This window comes from Carlito syrichta, unplaced genomic scaffold, assembly GCF_000164805.1.
Source record: "Carlito syrichta isolate Samal-C Ts95f unplaced genomic scaffold, Tarsius_syrichta-2.0.1 Scaffold303048, whole genome shotgun sequence".
NCBI classification, from domain to species: Eukaryota; Metazoa; Chordata; class Mammalia; order Primates; family Tarsiidae; genus Carlito; species Carlito syrichta.
In genome coordinates, this window is record NW_007247144.1 from 32034 (window position 1) to 47219 (window position 15186).

At 47.5% G+C, this 15186-nt stretch overlaps 1 protein-coding gene across 2 annotated transcripts in view; it reads right to left on the reverse strand.

Annotated features, from left to right (window-relative positions):
- ZSCAN21 (zinc finger and SCAN domain containing 21) overlaps positions 1–14755 on the reverse strand; it is a 17033-nt gene extending 2278 nt beyond the window's left edge. Inside the window, exons 1-3 of one of the 2 annotated variants that reach the window (XM_008057539.2) lie at positions 14554–14755; positions 5167–5660; positions 4679–4871 (exon numbers count right to left, since the gene is read on the reverse strand). In XM_008057539.2, the coding sequence (XP_008055730.1) occupies positions 4679–4871; positions 5167–5562 (589 nt within the window). In that variant the 5' untranslated portion in view covers positions 5563–5660; positions 14554–14755. Of the gene's footprint in view, positions 1–4678; positions 4872–5166; positions 5663–14553 lie in introns of those variants that run through there. The other variant, XM_021712075.1, reaches the window with a different exon arrangement.
- Positions 14756–15186: the final 431 nt, after the last annotated feature.

Genomic DNA, 15186 nt, shown 5'->3' on the forward strand with positions numbered 1-15186 from the left:
CCTGGGCAAGAGTGAGACCCTGACTCAAAAAAAAAAATCTCTTTTCTAGTGGCCTGTTATTATACTTTTTTTTTCTTCATGCCCACCACAACCTCGACTTGCTAGGCTTAGGCGATCCTTCCACCTCAGCCTTCCGAGTAGCTGGAACTACAAGTGTTCTGTACCATGTCTGGCTTATGTTTTTTTAAAAATTTATTGTAGAGACGAGGTCTCACCAAGTTGCCCAGGCTGGTCTGGAACTTCTGGGCTCAGGCAATCCTCTTACCTCGGCCTCCCAAAGTACTGGGATTACAGGCTGAGCCACCGTGCCCGGCCTCAGCATACTTTTTAAACGTTCGATTCCATTTGGCTTGAAGTTCTATGTGTTCTTGACACTGGCCCAATTTCCCCACAGAACTGATGTTTGCCGGGTTCTTTGAGTAAACACAGAAAATGACCCTCCCGGTCTTGAAACTTGCATTTTTGCTTATCTGAGTTCCTTCCTTCAGAGACCCACGCTCAGGCAGGGGCCTGAAACTCACCAGAACACTGTAACCAGACAATGAGACCCAGACCTCTCACTTAACATGATTGCCATTTTACATTCCTTACTTTTCTTTTTTTTTTTTTTTTTTTTTTTTGAGTTGGAGTCTCACTCTGTCGCCCAGACTGGAGTGCAGTGGCTGCTCCTGGCCACCGCAACCTCGACCTGGTGGGCTCCTGCGATCCTTCCGCCTCAGCCTTCCAAGTAACGGAATTACAGGCATGCGCTACCACGCCCGGTTGATTTTTTGATTTATTGTCGAGATGAGGTCTCACCTGCCCAGGCGGGTGTCGAACCCGCGTGCTCAGGCAATCCACTCACCTCAGCCTCCCAAAGGCACGGGATTACAGGCTGAGCCACCGAGCCCGGCTTCTTAAATTATTTTAAACAAATGAAGTTATTTTCTTTTCTTTTTTTTTTTTTTTTCTTGAGTTGGAGTCTCCTGAGTAGCTGGGACTACAGTTGCATGCCACCAAGTTCAGTAGTGTTGTTGTTGTTGTTTTTTGAGTTGGAGTCTCACTCTGTCGCCCAGACTGGAGTACAGTGGCCGTTCCCGGCCACCGCAACCTCGACTGCAGGGCTCTGGTGATCCTTCCACCTCAGCCTTCCGAGTAGTTGGAATTACAGGTGCGCGCTACCACACCTGGCTGATTTTTGATTTATTGTAGAGATGAGGTCTCACCAAGTTGCCCAGGCGGGTCTCGAACCCGTGGGCTCAGGCAATCCACTCACCTCAGCCTCCCAAGGCGCGGGATTACAGGCTGAGTCACCGAGCCCGGCTGAAGTTATTTTCATTGGTGTTCTATTATTGTAGATTACTTAAGCTTTAATTCTCCTTTTGTTGTGTCTCCTGAGTTTTACCCACTGAGTATTTACAATTTCATTTTCTAGAAAGGCTTCGTTCCTTACTCCACCCCCTCAGTGACTCCTGAATAGCCTGGGATATTCTAGAATTCAATGAAATTGTCTGTTGGCTTCACATGTGCTTCTGCCAGGTACCCAGGGCAACTGTTTGTTAATTTCTTGGCTTGGAGGTTTCTGGAACATGCAGGTAACTTAAAGTCAAATTCCAAACCTTACTGAGGTAAATGTACAGGGTTTCGATGTGTCAGGATATGCTTCTGTTTCCACTCAGAGCTGAGGCAGACCGACAAACTTCCTTACTGAATCCCTAGTGGGCTCATTTTTTTTTTTTAGTCTAGCCTATTTTTTTTACATTGAGGGTATACTCTTTTAAGACTTTATGCAAAGCTTTCAGTGCCAACTCTTCTTTCCTTAGGCTAACCCAGGAACCTTGGCCCGGGCCCCCTGCCCCCAAATCTGGGGACTAAAACCCAAGACCATGACTGGCTCTGAGACTCCTTTTACGCCACCCTCCTCCTTGTGTAGTACATCCAAGTGGCTATGCCAAGAGAAATGGGAAACAAAACTGACCAGATACATCTGTGACTATTTTCATCTTTGATGACTCTGGCAACTACAGGGTGACTCCGACTTCCTAGAGAGGACTGGTATTAACCATAAAACATGAAGAATCTGGTTAATCGTTTAGTTTTTTACTTTTCCAAGAGAATGTGATTTTTGTTTTGTTTTGAGACAGAGTCTTACTCTGTCACCCAGGCTGGAGGGCAGTAGCACACTCATGGCCAATGCAGCCTCGAACTGCTGGACTCAAGCAATCCTTCTGTCTCAGCCTTCCAAGTAGCTGGAATTATAGGCATGCCCTACCAGGCCTGGCTAATTTTTTTATTTATTGTAGAGATGAGGTCTTGCCAAGTTGCCCAGGCTAGTCTCGAAGCCCTGGACTCAGGTAATCCTCTCACCTTGGCCTACCATAGTGCTGACATTATAGTGTGAGTCACTGCACCCAGTCTAATTTTTTTTTCTGAGCTGGAGTCTCACTCTGTTGCCCAGGCTGGAGTGCAGTGGCACGCTCATGGTCACCCCAGCATTGACCTGCCGGGCTCAGTCGATCCTTCCACCTCAGTCTTCTAAGTAGCCGGGACTGCAGGTGCACACTACCTCACCCGGCTAATTTTGTGATTTTTTTTTTTTTTTTGAGTTGGAGTCTCACTCTGTTGCCCAGACTGGAGTGCAGTGGCACGCTCCCGACCACCGCAGCCTCGACCCGCTGGGCTCCATCAATCCTTCCACCTCAGCCTTCTAAGTAGCTGGAATTACAGGCATGCACTACCACACCTGGCTTATTTTTTATTTATTGTAGAGATGAGGTCTCGCCAAGTTGCCCAAGTGGGTCTTGAACCTGCAGGCTCAGGCAATCCACTCACATCGGACTCCCAAAGCTCTGGGATTACAGGCTGAGCCACTGAGCCCGGCCAGATTTTTTTTTTTTTTGAGTTGGAGTTTCACTCTGTTGCCCAGACTGGAATGGGAATGCAGTGGCATGCTCCTGGCCACTGGAGCCTCGACCTGCTGGGCCCCAGCGATCCTTCTGCCCCAGCCTTCCAAGTAGCCGGAACTACAGGCGCACGCTACTACACCCGGTTAATTTTTGATTTACTGTAGAGATGAGGTCTCACCAAGTTGCCCAGCTGGATCTTGAACCTGCGGGCTCAGGCAATTCACTCGCCTCAGCCTCCCAAAGTGCTGGGATTGCAGGCTTGAGCCACTGCATCCAGCGAGAATATGATTTTTTAATAAGGCTCAGAACCCTGTTTCTAAGATGGAATTTCATGTGTTTGGGACACAGAAAGCATGCAAAGAGGAGAGACTTTTGAATCCACAGACTCCTCTTATGAAATCATACCACACACACAAACAGTGGTCCACACCACCTACACTTAAGCAAAGTCCTGGTTAAAATCTATTAAGATTTGGAATAATGTACATATTTTTTACAAACATGTAATTAAACATTAACTTCATTTCAAGAATTGAGTGTTAATTCTTTAGGTAAGTGAAGGTACATAAATGAATAAACCACTAGTACAAAACAGCTTAAGAGGGTAACCACGTATGGTCCCTGGGACTGTTCTGCAAAGTATGATTTGTGGAGACTCAAGTTGGGGAGTCCAGTCACCCGGATACGTCTTTGGCTTGTGAATGCCCCACCTCTCTCCAGAGCTTCAGAAAGGAGGGTGCTGATTGTCTTCCATTTGCCTTTCCCAGATCCATTCTCGGCTCTGCGCCCCAGGAAGGTGACCTTAGGAGCTACGCCGCCTTGTTTCTCCTGCCCTCTTGCTGCCAGCTGGGTTTGCCGGGGGGAGCACCAGTGAGGCTCTCAGGAGGAGGAGGATGACGTTTCCCCTGTTCTCTCCCGACCCGGAGGCAGGGCCTGCAGCCACTGCTCCTACTGAGTGACCCCTCCTCCATGGCTCAGCTCTCACGTGGCTCTGGTAACAGTCCCCTCTTCTTGGCCCTGTAGACTCACAGGTAGTCACAGCTTTACACTGTTGTCTAATGCAACACTATCCCTTATTGGTTCATTCAGCATGTCTAAACCTCATTAAACTCACTTCAATTGACCCTTTAAGAATGATCCTGGCTGGGCGTGGTGGCTCAAGCCTGTAATCTCAGCACTTTGAGAGGCTGAGGTGAGAGGACTGCCTGAGCTCAGGGGTTTGAGACCAGCCTGGGCAACTGGGTGAGACCTTGTCTCTACAATACATAAATTAAAAAAATAAGTTGAGTGTGGTAGTGCACACCGGCAGTTCCAGCTAAAAAGTTGGAAGGCTGAGGCGGAAGGATCACCTGAGCCCAGCCAGGTCGAGACTGTGGTGGCCGTGAGCCTGGGCAACTTAGCGAGATCTCGCCTACAATAAATAAAAAATTAGCTGGGTGTGGTAGCGTGTGCCTGTAGTCCTGGCTACGTGGAAGGCTAAGGTGGAAGGATCGCTGGATTGCAGCAGGTCAATGTTGGGGTGGCCGTGAGTGTGCCACTACACTCCAGCCTGAGCAACAGAGTGAGACTCCAACTCAAAAAAAAAAAAAAAAAAAAAAAAGAATAATCCTTTGCCATGCTAGGACCCTAGTTGAGAAAGCTGTACTTGGGGGAGGAAAGATAACTATTTCCACCCAGTCAACTTGACCAGTCAAGTCAATCTAGGGAATCACCTCACAACCAGCAAGTATAAATTATTCTGCTTCTTCAGTCACAAAGGCCTGACCACTGAACCGGAGTCTGAGAATCCCTACCTTGAGTTCTTCTCGGGTGTCGAGTGAAATCCTGTTCCTCACCAGTCTCTTGGATGTACAGGGGGCCCCAGGAATCGTATAAGTGACCAGTCTCCTCAGGCTGTGGCTGCACACTGCTCACACACTCCTCTGCTGCTCCTGAGGAGGCCGTCTTCTCCCACACCTGCTTCTGTTCACTTGGAGGAGTTGAGACCTAGAGACAATTCAGAATGACTGGGTTTGTGCACAACTCACTTTGAGAACCAGAATGAAAAATCTCAGGAGAGCTAACGTAGAACCTCGAGAAGAGAAAACAGAAACATCCATCCCACTCAACTCCCAAGGTTACAGTTAGTAGGTTACTAGGATAATAGAAGAAAAATAGGAGGAACGTGGCCTAACTCAACAGAAACTTCCGATCAGTTCACCTTACTGTGTGGACAAACGCCTGCTCCTGCCTAGAACACTATGCTCCCAACTCCCAGAGCAAAAAAGGCCCCCCGGCCCACCTGATGTGCCGGTTCATCCAGTTCCCGCTCCAGATCTTCCAGGAGTGTGACGGCCTCTTCGGCGCTCTCTGGGCAGTGCTCCTGCACCCAGGCCTGGAGCTCCTGGGGAAGGATGGTCAGGAACTGCTCCAGCACCAGCAGCTCCAGGATCTGCTCCTTGGTGTGGATCTCGGGCCGCAGCCACTCGCAGCAGAGCACCCGGAGCTGGCTCAGGGCCTCCCGCGGCCCAGGGGTGTCATGGTACCCAAACCGCCTGAAGCGCTGGCGGAACACCTCCAGATTAGGAAGGCTCTTCCATTTCTCCTCCTCCTCCTTGACTTTCACAATCACGGGTCCTGCCTGCTCCTGCGAAGGCCTGGGGCCCAGAACTGTGGCCATGCCCAGTACCTTGGTCATCACATGAACTCCAGAACAGCCTCTCCTAAGGTGGACTCTGCGAAGCACGAATATTGGTTCCTTTGGTTTTCTGGTTATTTTAGGGCCACACGTTAAACCTAAGAAAATATGGTTATCATACAATTACCAAAGAGAAAAGTGTGACTTTTTGGTCTCTACAGCCATACCTTTAGCACAAGATACTGTGGAAATTATGGCCACCATAAAACTACCACATAAAGATGATTGTTCAACATCTTTCAGGAATTAGCTTAGGACATCCTATTTTGATTTTACTGTATTTCCACTCTCCTAAAACTGCAGTGTGGTATAATTAAAAAAAAAAAAAAACCAGGCTCGGTGGCTCAGCCTGTAATCCTGCGCCTTTGGGAGGCTGAGGTGAGTGGATTGCCTGAGCCCACGGGTTCGAGACCTGCCTGGGCAGGCGAGACCTCATCTCGACAATAAATCAAAAAATTAGCCGGGCGTGGTAGCGCACCTGTAGTTCCAGCTACTTGGAAGGCTGAGGCGGAAGGATCGACGGAGCCCAGCAGGTCGAGGCTGCGGGAGCGGCCACTGCACTCCAGTCTGGGCGACAGTGGGACTCCAAGTCAAAAAAAAAAATTTTTTTTTGAGTTGGTATCTCTCTCTGTCACCCAGGCTGAGTGTAGTGGCACAATCACAGCTCACTGCAGCCTCGACTTCCTGGACTTAAGCGATCCTCTGACTTGGCCTCCTGAGTACCTGGGACTACAGGCATGCACCACCATACCCAGCTAATTTTAAGTTTTTGCAGAGATGAAGTCTCGCTATGTTGCCTAGGCTGGTCTCAAACTCCTGGGCTCAAGCAATTATCCCACCTCAGCCTCCCAAAGTGCCCAAAATGCTGGGATAACAGCTGTGAGCCACCATGCCCAGCCAGTATCATTTTAAAATTAAATTAACACTGCTCCCAAAACTTTCAGAACCTCACAGCCATAGATATCCTAGATTTTGAGATTTCAACAGCTCTCTACTAGTTAAATACCACCTGTTTAAACCTAAGACATTTAGCTTGAACATTAAAAATTTTCTAGTCAAATGACTGGGCTTGTCAGCATGACCACAGTCATGCTGGAAGGTAGAATTAACTACTATATTAAAAAATAAGTGAGTATAATTAGTGAACTAATTTTGAGGTTCACTTGGCCCATTTTATTTACTTATTTATTTAGAGTTGGTGTCTCACTGTGTCGCACAGGTTGGAGTGCAGTGGCATGCTCATGGCCACTGCAGCCTCGGCCTGCTGGGCTCAGGCGACCCTTCTGCCTCAGCTTTCCAAGGAGCTGGAACCACAGGTATGTGCCACCATGCCTGGATTTTTTGATTTATTGTAGAGACAAGGTCTCATCATGTTGCTCAGGTAATCCTCTCGCCTCAGCCTCCCGAAGTGCCAGGATTACAGGCATGAGCCACTGCCCCGGCTCACTTGGCCCATTTTAATTAGCGCATCCACAGGGTTTTAAATGCCCTTTACCTTTTCATAGAAAGGCAGGTGGGATGACAGAGATGAGACTAAAAGTAGCATGTCCTCTTATAGAGGTATTTACTTTGGTCGGATATGTTTTGCTGAGAAGAAATTAAGGAGGAAATATTAAACCAAAATAAATGATATAAAAAAACATGTTTAAGCCGGGCTCGGTGGCTCAGCCTGTAATCCCGTGCCTTTGGGAGGCTGAGGTGAGTGGATGGCCTGAGCCCACGGGTTCGAGACCTGCCTGGGCAGTGAGACCTCATCTCTACAATAAATAAAAAAAAGTCAGCTGTAATTCCGGCTACTTGGAAGGCTGAGGCGGAAGGATCGCCGGAGCCCAGCAGGTCGAGGCTGCGGTGGCCGGGAGCGGCCACTGCACTCCAGTCTGGGTGACAGAGTCAGACTCCAACTAAAAAAAAAAAATTTAAATATATTTTAAAATTTTAAATATTTCGGGCAGTGATATATCAGAATACTGAAACATATGTAGTAAATAATTACTTCTATGTTCTTCATTTGCCAAAAACTGAATTCCATTTTTTCAGCCTTCACTAAACACCTGCCGCATGGCTGGTGCCAGGACTGCAGTGATGCATGAGGCAGACGTGCCCCCACCCTACGCAGCTTTCGGGCTAGTAGGGGAGACGGAAAACCAATGAATAAGCAGATAACAGAAGCAGGCCATCATGACTGGAGAGACTGATTAAATACATCTGAGAAGAAAAACATAATGTAATGAATCCCACACACTTGCGACTGGCCTTCCTGAGCCTATTTTCAGACTCTAAGCAGCGGCTGTCACGTCACACAGGTGTTCCATGCTGGGTCTGGATACTCTAGAGCAGGAAAACTCCAGCAGTCTCAATGAAGAGAAACAGATAAAAAATATATACGGGTATTTGTTGCATGAAATTATATTGATAACTATGGTAAAGACCATAAAGAGGATCTGTGTGACTAACAAAGACTGAAGATAGGGAAATAGGAATTGCAGACCATCTAAATCTAGTGTATTTAAATACCCCAGTTATGCCTATTTCAAACACATGATAATCTCTATGGATCCGGCTTGACAGCATTTAAACTATGAAAAGTCACACATTCATAGTACACACAATGAAAAGAGACCAAAATTCAATTAAGAGTGATATTACTGGGTTATGAAATTATAGACGATTTCCAGTCTTCACTGGATTGCTAAATTTTGGTTTTTAGAAAATGAATATTACTACGTTAGTACCCATAAAATTATAAAATCTTAGAGATCATAAGTAGTCTTTTGACAAACAAAACAGGTTTTACTGCTAACATTTTGTAGAGAAGGTTCATATTTAGGAAACTAACACTGGTGGAATGATCAGCAGAATTATAAACATCAGGAAGCAGTCCAAAGCATGAAAAGGGAAACTGTAAGTCACACAAGAAAAAAAAATGCGCATAGAAGCATTTCCCAAAACGTGCCAAAAGGAACTAAGACCAATCAGATGAAAAAAAGATTATTTGGTCAAATAAGTCTATACCCAGTACACCACTAGAGCACCCAAGTTCAGGACTACTCAAAAACTGAGATGGAAGGAGCAGTGCCACTTAATCTCCTAAAATAAGGGCATGAGCACAGAAAGGTAAAGTAAGTGAGAAATGACGGAGGTAGTGGGTTAACTTTATGAAACTGTCCCAAAATTTCACTCTGCCCAGAGAGGCCACTCCAAGACCAGGAAAGAAACGTGCTTCAGCTGTTCAGTTTCTGTGATCCAGCCCGGGAAACCCAGCAAGACACGAGGAGGTAAGTCGCACTGGCAGTATCACACTGGGAGCATCACAGAGCAGTGTAATGTTCACACTCTGAGAACATGCTCTGAGAACTCGGTGAATCCAAATTCAGATACCACAATTGCTTCTGCAAAGTATGTACATAGCCACAATCAAAGAAGAAAAAGTTTCCCTAGATGCTACTACGGGGTAGTTGGCGGGGCTAGTTCACTAGCTAAATAATTTATTCTAGCACATCCTTTGTGGTGCACATAATTCAAATGCAGGACACAGTGAGACAGCAAATGAGTAGAGGGCTGGGCACTTAGACCCCTCCTCCTTGCTTCACTCACTCTCCTGGGTGATTTCATCCAGTCGCATGGCTTCAACTACCATTTATGTACTCACAAGTGCCCAATCCGCATCTCCAACCCGACTGCCCTTTTGAACTCCAGACTTACATGACCAACTACCTACTTGATGTTGCTACCTGGACGTCCAACAGGCACCTCATCCCTAACATGTCCAAAACAGAGTTCCCGTCTTGCCCTCCAAAGCTGCTCATCTCAGTTAACAGCAACTCCACCGTCCATGTGGACCACAAGGCTGTCACTCTTGATTTCCCTTTGACATTCTACATGCAAACCACATGCAGATTCTGCCAGCTCTACAACCAGAACACACCCAGAGCTCCACCACTTCTCGCTGCCTCCGGTACTACCGCGCCAGTCCATCCCCTTGCCCTGGAGCCCTGCAACAGCCTAACTCCTCCCAACCCTGTGCCCTTCAGTCCCCTCGAGACACAGCGGTCAGAGTGAGCCTGCCAAAATACAAGATGAGTCACATCCCTTCTCTGCTCACAACCTTCAGGGTTTCGTGTCTCAGAGAAGAGAAGCCAGTCTTCACAACGGCCAACAAAGCCTCACAAGAACTCAGCCCCATCACCTCTGACCTCATCTTGCACTTCTACCCCTCCAGAGCCACCCTGAGCCTTGAGCAAGAGAGCACGTTCCCGCCTCGGAGCCTCTGTACTTGCTCACCTCCTACAGGTGTATACTCAGAAGTTACTTTCTCACTGAGGCATCCCAGGCCATCCTGCTTTGTCTTTTTTTGAGCTGAAGTCTCACTCTATCGCCCAGGCTGGAGTGCAGTGACAAGCTCACGGTCACTGCGGTCTCGACCTGCTGGGCTCAGGCAATCCTTCCGTCTCAGTCTTCCAAGTGGTTGGAACTACAGGCGCATGCCACCACATCCAGCTAACTTTTTGATTTATTGTAGAGACAAGGCCTCGCCAAGTTGCCCAGGCTGGTTTTGAACCCCTAGGCTCAGGCAATCCTCTTGCCTCAGTCTCACAAAGTGCTGGGATTACAGGTGTGAGCCACCACACCTGGCTTGGCCACCCTGTTTTATTTTATTTATTTATTTATTTTTTGAGTTGGAGTCTCACTCTGTCACCCAGACTGGAGTGCACTGGCACGCTCATGGCCCTGCAGCCTCAACCCACTGGGCTCAGGCGATCCTTCTGCCTCAGCCTTCCAAGTAGCTGGAATTCCAGGCACGCGCCACCATGCCCGGCTAATTTTTTTAATTTACTGTAGAGATGAGGTCTCGCCAAGTTGCCTGGGCTGGTCCCAAACCTGTGGACCCAGGCAATCCCCTCACCTCGGCTTCCCAAAGTGCTGGAATTACAGGCTTGAGCCACTGTGCCCGGCCTAGTCACTCTGTTTTAAACCACACACTGTCCTCCCTCACCCCAGGACTCTTTTTTTTTTTTTTTAGTTGGAGTCTCACTTGGTTGCCCAGACTGGAGTGCATTGGCCGCTCCCGGCCACCGCAGCCTCAACCTGCTGGGCTCTGGCGATCCTTCCGCCTCAGCCTTCCAAGTAGCCGGAATTACAGGCATGCGCTACCACACCCAGCTGATTTTTTGATTTATTGTAGAGATGAGGTCTCGCCGCCCAGGCGGGTCTCGAACCTGCGTGCTCAGGCAATCCATTCACCTCAGCCTCCCAAAGGCGCGGGATTACAGGCTGAGGCACCGAGCCCGGCTACCCCAGGACTCTTAAATCCCCTCCATATCACTTATCACCATGAAAATAATATTTTACTTGAAACAAAACCACAACTGTTTCCTTCCTTGAATATTAACTCTAGTGGAAAAGGACTTTCACTTGCATTTTTCACTACTATATTCCAAATTTGAAGAATATGGCACTTCACAGGTGCTCAAATATTTGTGGAAATGAATTTAATGTACAGATCTTCAGGGCTACTCCTAAGTAGTAAAAACTGTGAAAACAGGTTTTTTAAAAAAAATCAATACAAATTTAAGTTAAATACTTAATACAAAAATATGGTGGAAGTATAAAGTCATGTTTAGGTTTATACAGATACAGATAGATACAGAATTAGGCAAGTATGTGTACATGGATTAGCACACATACATATATTTCCTAGCTCTGTCTTCTGTGAGGACCTAGAAGCAATGACATACCAGTAGCAATCAGCACACCCAGCAACCAGATCATGGTTTCTAAGTATCATTCTCCACTAAAAGGAACCAGGAAATGGACAAACGGCTGCTTCTTGGTCGGGGACTATATAAGATGAGCCTGGAGGATCTTATAGTACTAGAAAGTATTCAAGAAACAAAACAGCAGGGGTGTGTCAAAGGGACACAGAAGCCAATCTAAAAGAAACTCCCAATGGCCACAGTTGAAACAACTAGAATAACAAAATAATTAAAGCAGTCCTAGATTATAGCCCAAAGTATAATATAAATATCCATAAAATAGTGACTGAATAAATGAAGAGGGGAGAAGAGATAAATCTCTTGTACAGAAGAATCCTAAATAATTTATGTAGATGCTCCCCTCTCAAAGAGGTGGAGCTTAACTCCCCACCTCTTGAGCATGGGCTGCACTTAGTGACTCATTTGCAAAGAGTAGAATATGGAAAGAGGTGATGGGAAAGTAACTATAGTGCAGAAACACTACCTCAACCAGGCAGTCACGGTTAACATTTTAAGAGTTAAGTCACATTGACAGCACAAACACACCTGGTATAATGTGGTGGGCACTTCACCTCTGTGCTTTCCTCTCCCAAACCCATAACCCCAGTCCAACCAAGAGAAAAACATTAGACAAACCCAAACTGATGAGTCTTCTACAAAATACCTGACCATACCCCTCAAAACTGTCAAGGTCAGTCAAAAAACAAGGAAAGACAGAAATTGTAACTGACCGGAGGACACCAAATACACATGAACACAAATGTAATATAGCATCCTATATAGAATCCTAGAATAGAAAAAGAACATAAGGGAAAAACTAGCGAAACCTGAATATTCTGTGGAGCTTAGTTAACTGTAATGTATTAATGTTGGTTCCTTAACTGTGACAAATATACTCATATAATTAATGTATGATGTTAACAATAAGGGAAACTGGGTGAGAGATATATGGGGACCCATGGTACTACGTTTGCGTTTTCTTTTGTGGGTGTGTGTTTTCTATGAACCTAAAACAATTCTGAAATAAAACACATATTTAAATTAAAAAAATAAGGCATTGAGGGAAAAAGCAGCTTTGGTTAATGCCTCTCAATTATAAAGAGGCGGTAAAGAGAAATACAGCTGTTAACTTCAACAACGTTTATGACGTTGAAATAGACTATTCTGAAGAGTTAACTGGACATTTAAAAAACTTATGATGGCCGGGCTCGGTGGCTCAGCCTATAATCCCGCGCCTTTGGGAGGCTGAGGTGAGTGGATTGCCTGAGCACGCGGGTTCGAGACCCGCCTGGGCAGCAAGACCTCATCTCTACAATAAATCAAAAAATCAGCCGGGTGTGGTAGCGCATGCCTGTAATTCCGGCTACTCGGAAGGCTGAGGCGGAAGGATCGCCGGAGCCCAGCAGGCGAGGCTGTGGTGGCCGGGAGCGGCCACTGCACTCCAGTCTGGGCGACCGAGTGAGACTCCAACTCAAAAAAAAAAATAAAAAATAAAAAATAAAAATATATATAAAAAGCTCATACCTCAAATCTTCTTTAAAAAAATAAATAAATAAAATAAAAAGTTATGATGGCCGGGCTTGGTGGCTCAGCCTGTAATCCCAGCACGTTGGGAGGCCGAGGAGAGTGGACGGCCTGAGCCTGCAGGTTTGAGACCAGCCTGGGCAACTTGGCAAGACCTCGTCTCTACAATAAATCAAAACCTAGTGAAGCGCGGCAGCGCGCCTATAGTTCAGGCTACTTGGAAGGCTGAGGCAGAAGGACTGCTGGAGCCCAGCAAGTCAATGCTGGCATGGCCGTGAGCATGCTACTGTGCTCCAGTCTGGGCGACAGAGTGAGACTCCAACTCAAAAAAAAAAAAAGTTGTGAAGGCTACGCCCGTGGTTCCAACTACTCGGAAAGCTGAGGAGGACAGAGATCACCTGAGCTCAGCAGGTTGAGGCTGTGGTGGCCATGAGCGTGCCACTGCACTCCTGCCTGAGTGACAAGAGTGAGACTCCCACTCTAAAAAAAAAAAAAGTTGTGAGGCCCCCATTCCCCCCTTAATGATTATTAAGAAAACAAAGGTGCTGCTTTATTTCTAGAACAATAGGTAATTTCTGATTCTCCTGCAACAATTGTCAGAACATTGGCTTAATGAAGTCAAGTTTCTAGCAGATTAATTTTAAAGGTAAAGCAAAGCCTATTTAAAAATTTTATCAAATACTTTCAGCTTTTAACTAGATAGCAAAGTTATGACAATATCCTGTCTTCCTTTGACATCACACAGGCTACAGTTTGGCAATTTGTCACACAGGCGTAAAGGCTACAAGCAGAGGCTTAAAAGACAAATCTGCTACGTTACTCAGCTGTTTAAAAACCTTCCATAACATCTCTGCACAGCAAAGTCACAGTCTGGCCTCTGTCTCCCCCTCCCCCATTCACGTCTCATCATTCTCCTTGACTTTATCTATGCTTCATCAATGCCCAATATTTGTGGCAAGCTTGTATCTATCTCTTAAACACAGCTTAGTAATTAATCCATGAAAAGAGGTTCAACCTTAATTAAAGAAAAGAGATGCAAAGTTAAAGCGACAATGAAATGCTTCCACCTTCCACCTATCAGATTGGCAAGATTTTAAAAACAAACCTGGTAATGCACTTTTTATTCCCTCCCTGAAGAAAGCAGTAATTTCACATTTGGTTATGCTGAGTTTGTCTAAAGGTTCATTTAGGGATACTCTCCAGGTCTTGGCTTCTGTTTTTCTGAAACGTTCATAAAATAAAAAAGCATTTGTGTAGAAAACAGGCTCGATTACTAGCTCACACTGTTTTCGACCACAGTGAAGTACTTTTAAAAAACTGTCAAGAACGTTTAGCTCAAGAGGCCCGTCAAGCAAAGCAAAAATTCACGGTCTCTGTAAGCAGAAGGCCTTTGTTCTGTTCCCGGGTTTTGCCCCCTCCTTCATGCCAGTTTCCCAAAGCTTATATGCTCCTGTAAAAGTGCCCCAAACCCATTCTGGAGCAAACGAGGCACACGTAAAATCAAATGATCACAGACTAACAACTGAAGCACTTGCTAACTCGTGCTGGATGCCTGGAACACACAGTCTGTGTCCGAACACTCCTGGCCGTGCCACTGCGAGCACCGAGGCGGGGGGTTTTCCCGTTCGACGGTTCTGCCACACGGTCTTCTTTCGGCGGAACCCGACTCGGCATCGTTTCAAAGACCCCAGTCTGGTCCTAGACCGACACTTACTCTCGCCACCGCAGCCCTCGAGCGCTTGAAGACAGCCGCCTTGCCTCGTAACTTGCTCTTCACAGCTCGGCTGCCCCTTGGACTGCACGGGTTTCCAAGACCCACGACCACCCGGTCACCTTTCTCTCGACACTCGCTCACCCACAGGCCTCGACAAACGCGTGTCCGAACTCGAGCAGGGCCCCGTCCTCTGCAGGCTTTCCAACCCCAACGACCCCGAGGGGCCTGTTCCCTCCCGGGGACTGGGCCCAACCCAAGGCTTCGAGCGCGGTTCGGTTTCCCTCGCGGGGTCGCCGACGCCTCGGGCGCGTCCCCACCCACCAGCCTTGGAGGCGGATCTCCAGTCCACAGGAGGGAAAGCGGCGGCCGCGGTCCGGCGACAGGCCGCTCGGCCTGGGGCGCCGAGACCAGGGGTGGGGAGACAAAGGCTTTTCTCGTCAAAGCCCTGGGCGGAGGGAAGGCTCTCCCGGGAGCCGGTGCCACCGCCCGCCGGGGCTGGGCAGGGCCGGAGGCTCCGCCCACAGCCCGCCTAGGCCTGGTCCGGGCGCGGCCCCGGAGGCCACAGCTCCAGGCCCGCTCCTCCCGCCCCAAGCCCCCCGCCAAGGCTCCCCGCCCGGCCGGGCCGCAGGCTCA